This window comes from Neoarius graeffei, chromosome 1 (genome assembly GCF_027579695.1).
Source record: "Neoarius graeffei isolate fNeoGra1 chromosome 1, fNeoGra1.pri, whole genome shotgun sequence".
Classification (NCBI taxonomy): domain Eukaryota; kingdom Metazoa; phylum Chordata; class Actinopteri; order Siluriformes; family Ariidae; genus Neoarius; species Neoarius graeffei.
Genome location: NC_083569.1, coordinates 60,759,099 through 60,776,640, shown reverse-complemented (window position 1 = coordinate 60,776,640; position 17,542 = coordinate 60,759,099). Strand labels below are relative to the sequence as shown.

Here is a 17,542-nt window from a genome sequence, read left to right as displayed (position 1 = left end):
GGAGCATTTTTCAAAGGCTTTGCACGGCGGGCGGGGGGGTGGGACAACCGGCACACCCCCCCCCCCCCCCCCCCCCCCGCTCCCTCGCCATGGTGAGCGCCCTCATACTAAATTTTTCTAGAAAAAACCCTGATAATGATTAGCATCATTTTTTACATAATTAACATTGTTTATTGTACTAAGTTTAATATAAATATATAAACAACCTTTAATTTAAAACTCAATTAAAAAGAACTCCAGAAAATTCAATAATTCTAAATATAGAACAATATAAATAATTTGTACAAAAAGTTTAGTTTTATTACTTATCGTCTACAACAGTGTTTTTAATATAATAATAACAATAATATTAACAACCACTAATAATAATTAGTAGTAATAGTAATTATTATTGATTATTAATCATTACTACTTATGAATTAGTGATTAATAAGTACTACGGATTACTAAATGTTATAAAATTAAGTTATTAAAATTATTACAAATAATTATTAAAAAGTAGTAATTGGTAGAATACAAACAAATGCTCATGGATTATAGATAATTTTTTTAAATAGTGAACATTGATATAAAATAACTGTACTAATAATAAACAATAATACTACTAGTAATACTTGTTAATGTTATTATCAGTTCAATTGTTATATCAATGTTCACTATGAAAAACAAATTATCTATAATCCATGAATAATTGTATCACTACTACTACTACTAATAATAATAATAATTACTACTTTTTTAATAATAATTTTAACTAATCTTATACCTAAATTTTATAGGATTTTAATAATCACTACTTATTATTAGTATAATTTAGTTAATAATTACTACTTATTATTAAATTACATTTTGATAATCACTGCTTATTAATTAAGTAGTAATTAATAATAATGAATTATTATAATTGCTACTTAATTATTAATTAATATAGCTAATAAGTAGTGGTGATTAAAATGCTATAAAATTGAGTTAATTTTTTAAAATTATTATTAAAAAAGTAGTTGTTGTTGTTATTATTATTATTATTAGTAGTAGTAGTAGTAGTAGTAGTAATACAATTATTCATGGATTATAGATAATTAATGATTATTTTTGAATAATGAACATTGATATAACAATTGCACTAATGATAATTAGTTTAGTTATTACAACACATTGATTAATATTGATAATAGAATAGAATGCCTTTATTGTCACTATCCACATGTACAATGAGATTAAAGCATCTCCAATAACAGTACAAAACAGCATGTAGAGTGAGAGAGGGGAAGGGGGGAGAAGAAAAAAAGGGGGGGTAGTGTGTCAGGGGTAAGGTGGTGTATGTGTTGTGTTACACATTATGGAGTGAGGTATTGCTCATTGCGCACATAAATTATTCCACAGAGAGAATCACATTATAAAATAAAATGTTATACATTTATGAAGTATTGCAAGGTAAGGTAGGTGCACAGACTTGAGGTGTGTGTAAGGTGCACAGTCCTGAGGTGTATGTGTTGTGTGTAAGGTGCACAGTCCTGAGGTGCATGTGCTGTGTGTAAGGTGCACAGTCCTGAGGTGAGGTGAATGTGTTGTGTTTCACATTATGGAGTGAGGTATTGCACATTATAAAAGTATTGCACATAGAGAGTCTCTTATAAAGTACTGCACATTATAAATTATTGCATGAGGAGAGTCACATAGTAAGATAACTAGATTATCAAGTCAGAGCATATCCAAGTTCAGGGTGGTTATGGCTTTTGGAAAGAAGCTGTTTTTGAATCGGTTTGTCTTTGTCCTGATGCACCTGTAGTGCCTCCCTGAGGGCAACAGTTTGAACAGATCAAAGCCAGGGTGGGAGCGGTCCTTGATAATGTTTTGAGCTCTGCTAAGGCAGCGGGAGGTGTAAATGTCCATCAGGGAGGGGAGAGGGCAGCCAATGATCATCTGTGCTGCCTTAACTACCCTCTGGAGCCTCTCCCTGTCTACAGCAGTGCAGCTGCCATACCATACTGTAATACAGTACGTCAATAGGCTCTCGATGGATGAGTGGTAGAAGGTCAGCAGCAGGTTGGAGTTTAGGTTGTACTTCCTGAGGACTCTCAGGAAGTGTAGCCGCTGCTGAGCCTTCTTAATAACTGCTGTGATGTTTACTGACCAGGAAATGTTGGTGGAGATGAGGACGCCGAGAAACCGGAAGGTGTGGACCCTCTCCACATACACGTTGTTGATGTAGAGGGGGGCTAGGTCGGTGCTGTGCTTCCTGAAGTCAACAATGAGCTCTTTGGTTTTCTTGGTGTTCAGAGCGAGGTTATTTTCTGAACACCAGGCTGCCAACTTCAGGACCTCCTCTCTGTAGGCTGCCTCGTCTCCCTTTGAGATGAGTCCGACCACTGTGGTGACGTCAGCAAACTTGATGATGAGGTTGTTGTTGTGGGTCGAACTACAGTCGTGGGTGTAGAGGCAGTACAGGAGGGGGCTCAGCACACAGCCCTGTGGAGAGCCGGTGCTCAACGTGCGGGTGGAGGAGAAGTGGGGGCCAAGTCTCACAGTCTGGGGCCGGTTAGTAAGAAAGTCCTTTAACCAGGCACATGTGAGGTGGGGAGGCCGAGAGTGTCCAGTTTTCTAATAAGGATGTCCGGGATTATTGTATTAAAAGCTGAACTGTAATCCACAAAGAGTATGCAGACGTAGCTCTGCTGCTGCTCCAGGTGATTCAGTACAGAGTGTAGAGCTACGGCGATGGCATCCTCTGTGGGGAGGTGGTCCTTGATGTACTGAAGAACTAGTCTCTCGAAGCACTTCATGATTAATCAAGCGGTAATCATTCAGGCTGGTGACGGGAGACGACTTCGGCACTGGGATTATTGTTGCAGGTTTTAGGCAGGGTGGGATGACTGCCTGAGCCAGGGAGAGGTTAAAGATCCTGGTGAAGGTAGGGGTGAGCTGGTGGGCACACGCTCTGAGCACCTTACCAGGTACACCATCTGGGCTGGCAGCTTTCTTGGGGTTCACTGCCAGGAGCACCCGTCTGACATCGTGCTCCTGTACAGTGAAAGGAGTGGTGTGGGAACTGTGTGGTGGTGGGGGCAGGGCAGGAGCAGTTTCATAATGGTTATGAAAGGTGACAGTTGTTTTTCTGTGTTTAATGTAACGCTCTGATGATTGTATGACTGCATAAACAGGTTTATGCTGTTACCTGCTATAATGCAGAAGGTACTCGAGAATTTCCTCAGCCAGCTGTATACTGTACGACACTCAGACTGATTTTGCTGTCGGACACAAAATCACACATCATCAAAGATAATCTTTGGGGATTGAAATAATGCCGGCTAAGGTTGTTCAGCTGGTTCTACTTGCCGTTTATTGTTTTCGTTTATGGTGTTTTCTCCAGTAAACACCAGTCTTCTCCTCACTGCTACAGTAGTTCTGCAGGCCCAAAACACACGACTTTGCTTCAGCTGTTTGCATGTCTAACAGTTGCCATTGATGCACCCTGTTGTTCACCAATTGTGTGCATTCTTCTTAAAGATAGTAAAAAAAAAAAAACTATTGCCGAAAACAGTTTTAAGTTGTCGTATTTATCATTTTCTTTGCCATGGTACAGTCTTAATTTTTCCATTTAGAGGTCTTGAAAAGGTCTTAAAAGTCTTTAAATTTGTACTTGAAAAATGTGCAGATACCCTGGTACCACAAACTGCTGAAAACGTTAATGCTCACACCTTTCTGTTTTAGTCAGCATTAACTTTTTGAGCAGTTTGTGCTCCCAATCTGTGGGATTGGACCATATGGGCTAGCCTTCGTGCCCCATATGAGAATCAGTGAGACTTCAACATCCATGACTGTGTCGCCGGTTCATCAGTTGTCCTTCCTTGGACCACTTTTGGTTGGTACTAACCACTGCATACTGGGAACACCCCACAAGATATGCCATTTTGGAAATGCTCAGACCCAGTCATCTAGCCATCACAATTTGTTGAAGTCGCTCAGATCCTATTTTTCCTGCTTCAAGAACTGACTGTTCTCTTGCTGCCTAATATATCCCACCCCTTAACAGGTGCCATTATAATGAGATAGGTGAAGTGAATAACACTTGATTATTAGTGGACAGCCACTGGTGTATTTTCCAGTGAGGATATCTCATCTCATCTCATCTCATTATCTCTAGCCGCTTTATCCTGTTCTACAGGGTCGCAGGCAAGCTGGAGCCTATCCCAGCTGACTACGGGTGAAAGGCGGGGTACACCCTGGACAAGTCGCCAGGTCATCACAGGGCTGACACATAGACACAGACAACCATTCACACTCACATTCACACCTACGGTCAATTTAGAGTCACCAGTTAACCTAACCTGCATGCCTTTGGACTGTGGGGGAAACCGGAGGAAACCCACGCAACACGGGGAGAACATGCAAACTCCGCACAGAAAGGCCCTCGCCGGCCACGGGGCTCGAACCCGGACCTTCTTGCTGTGAGGCGACAGCGCTAACCACTACACCACCGTGCCGCCCATGTTTTCCATGTGATTGATATAATATAAACATGAATGTTGTCTTGGGCTTTCATTGATTTCTTTGAACTGTTCTTTTTCTGTGGCAGAATGATTGTACAACGGCCATATATAGTAGAAAAAAAACAAGAATTTAATGTAGTTGTAATTTTTATTTTTTGGGTTTTCTGAAATCAGCACAGGATGGGGGAAAAATAAATTTTTTTTTAATATATATATATATATATATATATATATATATATATATATATATATATATACTGTGTGTGTGTATGTGTATATATATATATATATATATATATGTGTGTGTATGTGTATGTACAACCCCGATTCCAAAAAAGTTGGGACAAAGTACAAATTGTAAATAAAAACGGAATGCAATGATGTGGAAGTTTCAAAATTCCATATTTTATTCAGAATAGAACATAGATGACATATCAAATGTTTAAACTGAGAAAATGTATCATTTAAAGAGAAAAATTAGGTGATTTTAAATTTCATGACAACAACACATCTCAAAAAAGTTGGGACAAGGCCATGTTTACCACTGTGAGACATCCCCTTTTCTCTTTACAACAGTCTGTAAACGTCTGGGGACTGAGGAGACAAGTTGCTCAAGTTTAGGGATAGGAATGTTAACCCATTCTTGTCTGATGTAGGATTCTAGTTGCTCAACTGTCTTAGGTCTTTTTTGTCGTATCTTCCGTTTTATGATGCGCCAAATGTTTTCTATGGGTGAAAGATCTGGACTGCAGGCTGGCCAGTTCAGTACCCGGACCCTTCTTCTACGCAGCCATGATGCTGTAATTGATGCAGTATGTGGTTTGGCATTGTCATGTTGGAAAATGCAAGGTCTTCCCTGAAAGAGACGTCGTCTGGATGGGAGTATATGTTGCTCTAGAACCTGGATATACCTTTCAGCATTGATGGTGTCTTTCCAGATGTGTAAGCTGCCCATGCCACACGCACTAATGCAACCCCATACCATCAGAGATGCAGGCTTCTGAACTGAGCGCTGATAACTTGGGTTGTCCTTCTCATCTTTAGTCCGAATGACACGGCGTCCCTGATTTCCATAAAGAACTTCAAATTTTGATTCGTCTGACCACAGAACAGTTTTCCACTTTGCCACAGTCCATTTTAAAGGAACCTTGGCCCAGAGAAGACATCTATGCATCTGGATCATGTTTAGATGCGACTTCTTTGAACTATAGAGTTTTAGCTGGCAACGGCGGATGGCACAGTGAATTGTGTTCACAGATAATGTTCTCTGGAAATATTCCTGAGCTCATTTTGTGATTTCCAATACAGAAGCATGCCTGCATGTGATGCAGTGCCGTCTAAAGGCCCGAAGATCATGGGCACCCAGTATGGTTTTCCGGCCTTGACCCTTACGCACAGAGATTCTTCCAGATTCTCTGAATCTTTTGATGATATGATGCACTGTAGATGATGATATGTTCAAACTCTTCGCAATTTTACACCGTCGAACTCCTTTCTGATATTGCTCCACTATTTGTCGGTGCAGAATTGGGGGGATTGGTGATCCTCTTCCCATCTTTACTTCTGAGAGCCGCTGCCACTCCAAGATGCTCTTTTTATACCCAGTCATGTTAATGACCTATTGCCAATTGACCTAATGAGTTGCAATTTGGTCCTCCAGCTGTTCCTTTTTTTGTACCTTTAACTTTTCCAGCCTCTTATTGCCCCGTCCCAACTTTTTTGAGATGTGTTGCTGTCATGAAATTTCAAATGAGCCAATATTTGGTATCAAATTTCAAAATGTCTCACTTTCAACATTTGATATGTTGTCTATGTTCTATTGTGAATACGATATCAGTTTTTGAGATTTGTAAATTATTGCATTCCGTTTTTATTTACAATTTGTACTTTGTCCCAACTTTTTTTTGGGGAAAAAAAAATAATTTATATATATATATATATATATATATATATATATATATATATATATATATATATATATATATAAATAAAAAGCACTGAAGGCCCAATATTGCCATGACACTTATGTCCATGTGTGCACGCACAGTCATATTGATGTAAAAAAAATCTGCATTTGAATGTTCTTAGTTCCATCTTCGATAGTGGCTATTGAAGCAAATTTTATTACATTTTTGGCTAAATGGCACCCTGCTTGATGTATAAAATAAAATATTTTAAATTAAATTAGTCAGTTATGTATTTTCACATATTTTCATGTGTGTATACATATAATTATTACATTTTTCTATATAGTAAAACAACACCTACATTTCTATCCTAAAACATGCACTGCAAAAAATTTAAAACTGAATTTGAGAAGAAAATGACTTAACACTAGTGAAATTATCTTGCTGCATAGACAGATATTTTTACTTGATAAGACATTTTAGAATAAGTTGGTTGCAATCTAGAACCAAGTTTAATAATCTCAGAATTGGCATCTTGTATTCTTCTAATAGGAAATGCTAGATCATTTCAACTATTTTCAAGATATTTTCATTTGCTCAGACTTTCTGCAGTGTGCAGGCACTAGTTGGAGCCATGCATAAATGGTGGGATTCTTGAGTGGGTTCAACAATATCAGTTGCTTTAAAAAAAAAAAAAGTTAAAACATGACCGTTTGTGATGAAATTATAACATTGCCCTTTGTGAGTTTCTTTCCCTAATAATACACATTGTTCCTGAAGGTGGACATAATTTTCACCTTTTTGTATTTGTGTAACGTGTGTTCCTGAACTGAATACGGTGTAGCGTAGTTTGCTGTGTATCAGTATAAAGTTGTAGGCTTTATGTAATATTTAAATTAATTTGAATTCTTACTTGTGAAAATAATTTTTGAAGAAACCGACACAGGCTTCATACACACTAATACTTTTGTTTACTGTTGTGTAATGTTAAAAATGTGTTCATTGCGTGTGTGTTTTTTACAGAACATCACAAGTGAAGGGTGCTTGAAGCTGTTGGTTTTGCCATCACTACACAGTGACTCTTTGGAAGTGCTCTCTGCACTAATTAAAGCGTGAGTAAACACAAACCAGTTAAACATGTCACTTCTCTGAACACACTATGTACTGCATCACAGAACCGAATGAAATTGTTTGTTGACTAAATGGATGTGCTTGACACTTCTGTCTTGTGTGTTTCAGTGTGGGTGCTGGCCTAGTGCAGTATTGTAACGTGCTGTCCAGGCTTTTCTCGCAGGCACTCTCTGCATGGACACCTCTGCCCGAGGCCAGCCTTGGTCAACAGAGAGCTTACAGGTAACAGATCTGGTGAAAGTGTTGGGAACCATAACATGAAAATGAAATTTTGTTTTGTCTTTCCTGCATGTCTGTTGTACACAAGCATACAGTGACGCTTGAAAATTTGTGAATCTTTATATAATTTTCTATATTTCTGCATAAATATGACGTAAAAGTAAATAAACATAACTCAGTTAAATGAGACAAATATTATACTTGGTCATTTATTTATTGAGGAAAATGATCCAATCTTAGTGAGTCAAACGTGAGTCAGTGAGTGGCAAAAGTATGTGAAACTCCAGGACTAGGAGTTAATTTGAAGGTGAAATTAGTGTCCGATGTTTTCAATCGATGGGATGACAATCAAGTGTGAGTGAGAAGACTTTAAAGAATAGTGATCTATCACAGTCTGATCTTCACAACATGTTTCTGGAAGAGTATTATTGCACAAACAAAGGAGAATTCTGAGGACTGCAGAAAAAGAGTTGTTGACACTCAAGAGGCTGGAGAATGTTACAAAACATTTTCTAAAGAGTTTGGACTCTACCAGTCCACAGTCAGACAGATGAAGGAAATTCAAGATCATTGTTGCTGTCAGATTTAAAGCCATGATTTAAGTTAGTTTTATAGCTTTAGAATGCAGAATGTAATTTAGGATTGTTAAGACTTTATGATTTTAATATTTTAGAGCTTTTTAAGATCCTTTATTATAACAGTGATTTTAAACTATCCCTGTGTAACCTGACCTTCCTCCAGTGGAGAAGACACACACTTCTTTGCTAAGACTAAACATAGTAGAATTGTCGTAAAAACATTTCGCGCTTTGACGTGCATAAATGCTGAAATTGCTGAAACATCCGTTGATATGAAATATTATTTTGCTTATGATTGAAGGTTTCATTTCCACACACACATTAATGGAATTAAGGAACTCCGTGATTGCTGACTTAGCACAAGATATCCACATTTACATACGCACACACATAACACACACACACACACACACCCTACACCCACCCCTCTACACGCACGTACATAGCCAAGGCGCCACACACACACCCACAATACACACACACACACACACACACACACACACACACACACACACACACACACACCTCTCATACATACACACACATTCTACACACACACACACACACACGTATTCGACAGACACAATACATAAACACAGCTGCCGTTTAGAGAGATTATAATTTGTTATAAAAGGTTGTTTGTAATATTTCATCTTTGGCGGGAAAACTGTGAATAAACAGCAGTGAAACCGATCTCTGGTTCTCTGTTTTTTTTTTTTTCGCGGTGTTTTCGCTCCAGAATTCTGCAGGTGGCACGAGGGCATTGGTCTCGAGAAGAAGCCGTTCCAGCTGGGGGAACCTTAACAGTTGCCCTCCCCATGAGTGGTCAACCAACGAGGATCACTCCAAAAGCAAGGCGTATAATAGTCTGCATTGTGGGAAACAAGGAATTTTAAGCAGACTGTCACAGGACAGACAAGTCTGAAAAGTTGTCTGTCCGTCCAAATTTTGGCCTGTCCAAATAATGGACCAAAGGACTGGAACAATGCAGCCAGGGAAGCTGAAGGGCTTTAGATACCTGGAGATGGCTTCTCAGCTATTTCCAGGCACGTTTTTGTGTCAGAAGATTTAAGAAAAACATGCTTAAAGTTATATCCAAGAAAACAGTCGTCCACGCAGGTCGGTTCCATGTTTAGAAAAAAGTGGGGGGGCAACGATGTTCCAGTTGGTCACAACTTACTGGTAGTCTCGTATACGTGCTATAATAACACTCATGAAACATTGTCAACAATGACTATTTTTTTATACTATGTTTATAATAAGTCTATAAGAAATTTCGTGATTAACAATACAACTATTCTTACATAAGAGTTAAAATTTTGAGTACGAGATTCCAAGAAACTTTGTAACAAAATGACTCTTAAAATGACTCGGAACTAGACATGATCATATCATTTGGCATTCAGACTAAAATCTGCTGGACAAGAACTTAGAAAATAGAAGAAAACGCAGTGAAAGAGAAACCAATCGAAAGTGAAAGTGATTATCATGCCATTACCGTGGGAATAGTCTTTTATGAATGCCGAAGTGGGAGCTTAGCACTCTGACTCTGGTGTGACTGAGTAAGGTGACAAGTTTTATGTTTCATCTAATTTAGGTAATTTAAAAACTATAATATTATTTGACAGTGGGCAGAGAGGAAATTATAAAGTTTCTGCCAATATGTTTATCATGCGTGTATGATGATGATGATAACTCGCAAAGATATTTATCTAAATACGTGACCTGCTCATTCTAAACCTACCGAGCTTTGCCGGAGAAGCTCTCGACCCCAGATGGTTAAAATACGATGGAAAAAACACTTTGTCAGGGTCCAAAACCTGTAGTAGTCTATTTTCTTTTAACGTTAGTGGTATACCTACCCAGCTGAAAACAGCATCGCATGGTGTCATGCCAGAATGCACTCCTACTCTCTGATGAGAGGCGACTTGTCATTCATCGAGAGCGTCCGCGATTGGCGAATCACAGGCTGTGTTACGACATAATGTAACCCACTGCCCAGTGTAATGCTTGAAAGAAAATTAGAAGTAGATTAGACTCATATAGTATCTTTACAATTTTTCTTTGCTTTTGAAATACAGATGGACACATTCAAATAATTTTTTTTGTCAGCCATCTGGCCCAATGCTTTTGAAATACAGACAGACAAATGCGAAAATTACTGGTCGATGTTTGCCGGTCTGGCCTTATTTCCCACACTGGTCTGCGACATCACAAAGGAACCCAGAGTAACTTCCAGGCAACTAAAGGCCTCTCTCACATTGGAGGATGTTAATGAATAGAATGGAATAGTTTTTATTGCCATTTGCACAAGTGCACTGCAGTATAGGTACATGGGAATTCTTGAGCATTTTTCATGAGTCAGCTTCATAGACATGAAAAAAATAAATTTTCATGTTGTCCATCATCAAGAGAAGACCGAACAAGAATGCGATGCATGGCATGGTTTGCAAGAGGAAAGCTACTGTTCTCCAAAAAAAACCATTGTTGGCTGAATACATTTTATAAAAGTTCATGTGGACATTACATGTGCATTATGCTTGCCGAAAGGAAAACACTGCATTCCACTATAAGAACCTTATCCCATCTGTGAAACATGGTGGTGGTAGCATCATGGTTTGGGCCTGTTTTGCTGCATCTGGGCCAGGATGGCTTGCCATCTTTGATGGAACAATGAATTCTGAATTATACCAGCAAATTCTAAAGGAAAACGTCAGGACATCTGTCCATGAACTAAATCTCAAGAGAAGGTGGGTCATGCAGCAAGACAACGACCCTAAGCACACAAGTCGTTCTACCAAAGAATGGTTAAAGAAGAATAAAGTGAATGTTTTGGAATGGCCAAGTCAAAGTCCTGACCTTAAGCCAATCGAAATGTTGTGGAAGGACCTGAAGCGAGCAGTTCATGTGAGGAAACCCACCAACATCCCAGAGTTGAAGCTGTTCTGTACGGAGGAATGGGCTAAAATTCCTCCAAGCCGGTGTGCAGGACTGGTCAACAGTTACTGGAAACATTTAGTTGCAGTTATTGCTGCATAAGGGGGTCACACCAGATACTGAAAGCAAAGGTTCACATACTTTTGCCACTCACTGATGTGTAATATTGGATAATTTTCCTTAATTAATAAATGACCAAGTATAACTTTTTTTTTTTGTTTAATTTGTGTAACTGGGTTCTTTTTATCTACTTTTTGGTCTTGTGTGAAAATGTAATGTTTTGGGTCATAATTATGCAGAAATATAGAAAATTCTAAGGGTTTCACAAATTTTCAAGTGCCACTGTTATAATCACTTCAAAGTTAAGGAGTATTATAGATTCTTGTCCTCGTTATAGTGTCTTGTCTTATCCACAGTGCTGTGCGGGTGGCCCTGTATCACACACTAGAATTGTGGGTGCGTGTAGGCAGGGCTTCTTCTTCAGTACTGCAGGGAAGCTCCTCCCACTCAGAGATGCTCTTTGCTCATCTCATTGGTGACATTACACCAGGAACTGAGGCTGTTAAAGTGAGTCAAATGCACATTGTTGTTACTTCTCCATGTAACGTATGATCACATTCAGGCATCTCCAGAATTGGTATCTTGCAAAAGTATTGTGTTTGTCCTGTTTTGTCTCATGACAAGCTGAAGTTAAAATGGATTTTTTTTTTGGGGGGGTTAGCACCATTTGATTTTACACAACATGCCTATCACATTGGAGGTTCAATATTTATTTATTTATTTATTTATTTATTTATTTATTTATTTATTTATTGTGACAAACAATAAGATGAAAAAACAGAAATCTGGAGTGTGCATAGGCATTTGCCCCACCAAAGTCAGTACTCTTGTAGAGCTACCTTTTTGCTGCAGTTACAGCTGCAAGTCTCTTGGGGTATGTCTCTATTATCTTAGCACATCTAGCCATTGGGATTTTTGTCCATTCCTCAAGGCAAAACTGCTCCAACTCCTTCAAGTTAGATGGGTTGCGTTGGTGTACAGCAGTCTTCAGGTTATGCCACAGATTCTCAATTGGATTGAGGTCTGGGCTTTGATTAGGCCATTCCAAGACGTATTTAAATTTTTCCCTTTAAACCACTCCAGTGTAGCTTTAGCACTGTGTTTAGGGTCACTGTCCTGCTGGAATGTAAACCTTCGTCCCAGTCTCAAACCTCTGGCTGACTCAAAACAGGTTTTCCTCCAGAATTGCCCTGTATTTAGTGCCATCCATCTTTCCTTCAGTCCTGACCAGCTTTCCTGTCCCTGCAGATGAAAAATCTCCCCACAGCATGATGCTGCCACCACCATGCTTCACTGTAGGAATGGTGTTCTCAGGGTTTGCGCCACATATGGCATTTCCCATGATGGCCAAAAAGTTCAATTTTAGTCTCATTTGACTCGAGTCTCTTCTTCCATGTGTTTGGGAAGTCTGCCACATGCTGTTGGGGAAACTCCAACCATGTTTTCTTATTATTATTTTTTTAATTTTGAGCAATGGCTTTTTTCTGGCCACTCTTCCATAAAGCCCCACTCTGTGGAGTGTATGGCTTAAAGTGGTCCTATGGACAGATACTCCCATCTCCACTGTGGATCTTTGCAGCTCCCTCAGTGTTATCTTTGGTGTCTTTGTTGCATCTCTGATTAATGCCCTCCTTGCCCGGCCTGTGAGTTTTGATAGACAGCCTTCTCTTGTCAGGTTTGTAGTGGTGCCATATTCTTTCCATTTTGCTATAATGGATTTAATGGTGCTCCCTGGGATATTCAAAGTTTGGGATATTTTTTATGACCCAACCCTGATCTATACTTCTCCACAACTTTGTCTCTGACCTGTTTGGAGGCTCCTTGGTTTTCATGTTGCTTGCTTAGTAGTGCTGCAGAGTCAGGGTCCTTCCAGAACAGGTTGATTTTATACAGACGTCATGTGACTGCTCATGTGATACTTTGATTGTACACAAGTGGATCTTAATCAACTAATTATGTGACTTATGATGTGAACTGGTCAGACCAGCTCTTACACCACTGTGTCGTGGGCAGCACGGTGGTGTAGTGGTTCGCACGGTCGCCTCACAGCAAGAAAGTTCTGGGTTCAAGCCCAGCAGCCGGTGGGGGCCTTTCTGTGTGGAGTTTGCATGTTCTACCCGTGTCTGCGTGGGTTTCTTCTGGGTGCTCCGGTTTCCCCCACAGTTCAGAGACATGCGGTTTTTTCATCACACGCTTGTAAAATTCCTCTCTGCATTTAACCCATCTAAAGTAGTGAAGGCACACACATGAGTAATGAGCGCGCACACATACCCAGAGCAGTGGGCAGCCATGAATATGGGACGGCCTTGGGCTGAGGCAGCTCTCTCAATATATTTCTGAGAAAGGGGCAAGTAAGAAAGAGTAGTAGGCAGAGGTTAAGCCAGGGATCCCAGCAGTAATTGAAAAAAATAGAGGAATGTAAGAAACTATCAGCATGGGTCAAGGGGGCTGCAAGCCCTTTGCGGGGTGCAGGGGCAGCACCCCTGCTGGGGGTACAGGGGGCGAAGCCCCCTGAAGCTGTTGAGATTTTAGCATTTAAAGATGCTATAGAACACATTTTTTACATAGATTTAACATAGAAAAGCAACAGAATTTAACAATAATGTGTATCTATTTGATGCCATATTTTGTAATCTATGACATAAGTGGCAAAAAAAAATTATTTATAAAAATTAGATGAAAATGTAGCTTTGAAGAATATACTTGCCTAAATATTCCACTGATTTTATAATATAACAATAGTATCCATAGTTCATCTCATTTTATTTTTTTTTGTTTCGAGTTAATGTCAATACTAGTCTAATATAAGCCACATTCATTTTTCAAAAATCATGAATAAATCAATGATTCAGTAATATTAGATATATACATATGTACAGCAAATATTGGAGATATTTGATTTAAACCTTTCTTTTTTTTGAAAGGTTTCACTGCAGAGGAATTTAATGCTCTTTTCTGGGGTGCATTCTGTGAGCTTTCCTCCAGTTTTCTCTGCTTTTGTTTCTCTGATCTTTCCTTCTGCTCTTTCTGATGTTCCTGCAGTGCTCTTTTGGATAGTTTCTTGGCTACTCTGTTCGCATGAGCTTTTGTTTCAAGTTCTGTATTCACCACATTCATTAATCTCTTCTTGGATTCAACTTCCTCTCTGGCTAAGCGCAACTACGCTTTCCACGACATATTGAATTAAGTTCAACGCATTAGAAACAAAAGCACGAACGGAGTTAAAGCACGTTTTCTAGCAAATGGGCGCAGCCATATTGTTTTCTCGTTCTATCGTGTACAGTCTCGCCGTATTTACATCAATTTAAAGGAACAGTCCACCGTACTTCCATAATGAAATATGCTCTTATCTGAATTGAGACGAGCTGCTCCGTACCTCTCCGAGCTTTGCGCGACCTCCCAGTCAGTCAGACGCAGTCAGACACGCTGTCACTCCTGTTAGCAATGTAGCTAGGCTCAGTATGGCCAATGGTATTTTTTGGGGCTGTAGTTAGATGCGACCAAACTCTTCCGTGTTTTTCCTGTTTACATAGGTTTATATGACCAGTGACATGAAACGAGTTCAGTTACACAAATTGAAATGTAGTGATTTTCTATGCTATGGAAAGTCCGCACTATAATGACAGGCGTACTAACACCTTCTGCGCGCTTCACCAGCACATTGATACGGAGCTCAGATATCAATGCGCTGCCGAAGCGCGCAGAAGGTGTTAGTACGCCTGTCATTATAGTGCGGACTTTCCATAGCATAGAAAATCGCCACGTTTCAATTTGTGTAACTGAACTTGTTTCATATCACTGCTCATATAAACCTATGTAAACAGGAAAAACGCGGAAGAGTTTGGTCGCATCTAACTACAGCCCCAAAAAATACCATTGGCCATACTGAGCCTAGCTACATTGCTAACAGGAGTGACAGCGCGTCTGACTGCGTCTGACTGACTGGGAGGTCGCGCAAAGCTCGGAGAGGTACGGAGCAGCTTGTCTCAATTCAGATAAGAGCATATTTCATTATGGAAGTACGGTGGACTGTTCCTTTAACTTCTGAGTGTTCCCGAATGTCAACGAGAACAAACGAAGCCGACGAAAACATCGCTAAACATGCAAACCAAATCAGAACGTATTCTGCTGGTCATTTTACTTAAACATATTTTTAATGGATATACAAGAGGTTTAAAAAACAACACCACTTTGGCTAGAAAAATAGCGGAATTCCACTAAATAGCGGCCATCTGGGATCCATGTTAATTGTAAGCTGAGCGGAGCCTGCGTTAGCCGCCGCCGCAATGTATAAAAAAGAGGGGGGCCCGGGGGTCCTCCCCCGGAAAATTTGGAAAATGTAGATGTTAAATGGTGAATTCTGAGTGATCCTGAATGCAAAATTTTATTTTTATGAAGTACGGTGGGGCAAAAAAGTATTTAGTCAGTCACCAATTGTGCAAGTACTCCCACTTAAAAAGATGAGAGAGGCCTGTAATTTTCATCATAGGTACACTTCAACTATGAGAGACAAAATGAGAAAAAAAAATCCAGAAAATCACATTGTCTGATTTTTAAAGAATTTATTTGCAAATTATGGTGGAAAATAAGTATTTGGTCAATAACAAAAGTTCATCTCAATACTTTGTTATATACCCTTTGTTGGCAATGACAGAGGTCAAACGGTTTCTGTAAGTCTTCACAAGGTTTTCACACACTGTTGCTGGTATTCTGGCCCATTCCTCCATGCAGATCTCCTCTAGAGCAGTGATGTTTTGGGGCTGTCGCTGGGTAACACGGACTTTCAACTCCCTCCAAAGATTTTCTATGGGGTTGAGATCTGGAGACTGGCTAGGCCACTCCAGGACCTTGAAATGCTTCTTACGAAGCCACTCCTTCGTTGCCCGGGCAGTGTGTTTGGGATCATTGTAATGCTGAAAGACCCAGCCACGTTACATCTTCAATGCCCTTGCTGATGGAAGGAGGTTTTCACTCAAAATCTCACGATACATGGCCCCATTCATTCTTTCCTTTACATGGATCAGTCGTCCTGGTCCCTTTGCAGAAAAACAGCCCCAAAGCATGATGTTTCCACCCCCATGCTTCACAGTAGGTATGGTGTTCTTTGGATGCAGCTCAGCATTCTTTCTCCTCCAAACACGACAAGTTGAGTTTTTACCAAAAAGTTCTATTTTGGTTTCATCTGACCATATGACATTCTCCCAATCCTCTTCTGGATCATCCAAATGCTCTCTAGCAAACTTCAGATGGGCCTGGACATGTACTGGCTTAAGCAGGGGGACACGTCTGGCACTGCAGGATTTGAGTCCCTGGCGGCGTAGTGTGTTACTGACGGTAGCCTTTGTTACTTTGGTCCCAGCTCTCTGCAGGTCATTCACTAGGTCCCCCCGTGTGGTTCTGGGATTTTTGCTCACCGTTCTTGTGATCATTTTGACCCCACGGGGTGAGATCTTGCGTGGAGCCCCAGATCGAGGGAGATTCTCAGTGGTCTTGTATGTCTTCCATTTTCTAATAATTGTTCCCACAGTTGATTTCTTCACACCAAGCTGCTTACCTATTGCAGATTCAGTCTTCCCAGCCTGGTGCAGGTCTACAATTTTGTTTCTGGTGTCCTTTGACAGCTCTTTGGTCTTGGCCATAGTGGAGTTTGGAGTGTGACTGTGAGGTTGTGGACAGGTGTCTTTTATACTGATAACGAGTTCAAACAGGTGCCATTAATACAGGTAATGAGTGGAGGACAGAGGAGCCTCTTAAAGAAGTAGTTACAGGTCTGTGAGAGCCAGAAATCTTGCTTGTTTGTAGGTGACCAAATACTTATTTTACCGAGGAATTTACCAATTAATTCATTAAAAATCTACAATGTGATTTCCTGGATTCTTTCCCCCCATTCTGTCTCTCATAGTTGAAGTGGACCTATGATGAAAATTACAGGCCTCTCTCATCTTTTTAAGTGGGAGAACTTGCACAATTGGTGGCTGACTAAATACTTTTTTGCCCCACTGTAAATTAATTAATTTTGTAAATTAATTTGCTTTTATGATGTGCATGTAGCATAAAAAAGTGCTTATTGCTTTCAGGTTATTCAATGCAACCACTTATGAATTAAAGATGCATAGGAGAGACTCAGGCGGCAAGTTGGTCCAGTGTTTAGTACTGTCGCCTCAGGCAGCTGGGCCATAGAAGGTTCACGCTGCACGCTGCATGCTGCACGCTACACGTT

General features: G+C 39.9%; 1 protein-coding gene across 1 annotated transcript in view; it reads left to right on the top strand.

Annotated features, from left to right (window-relative positions):
• The window catches only part of pelp1 (proline, glutamate and leucine rich protein 1), a 74,951-nt gene that overhangs the window by 31,714 nt on the left and 25,695 nt on the right, over positions 1-17,542 (top strand). The window contains exons 10-12 of the mRNA XM_060935907.1: positions 7,421-7,509; positions 7,637-7,750; positions 11,679-11,829. Of these exons, the coding sequence (XP_060791890.1) occupies positions 7,421-7,509; positions 7,637-7,750; positions 11,679-11,829 (354 nt within the window). The remainder of the gene's footprint in view (positions 1-7,420; positions 7,510-7,636; positions 7,751-11,678; positions 11,830-17,542) is intronic.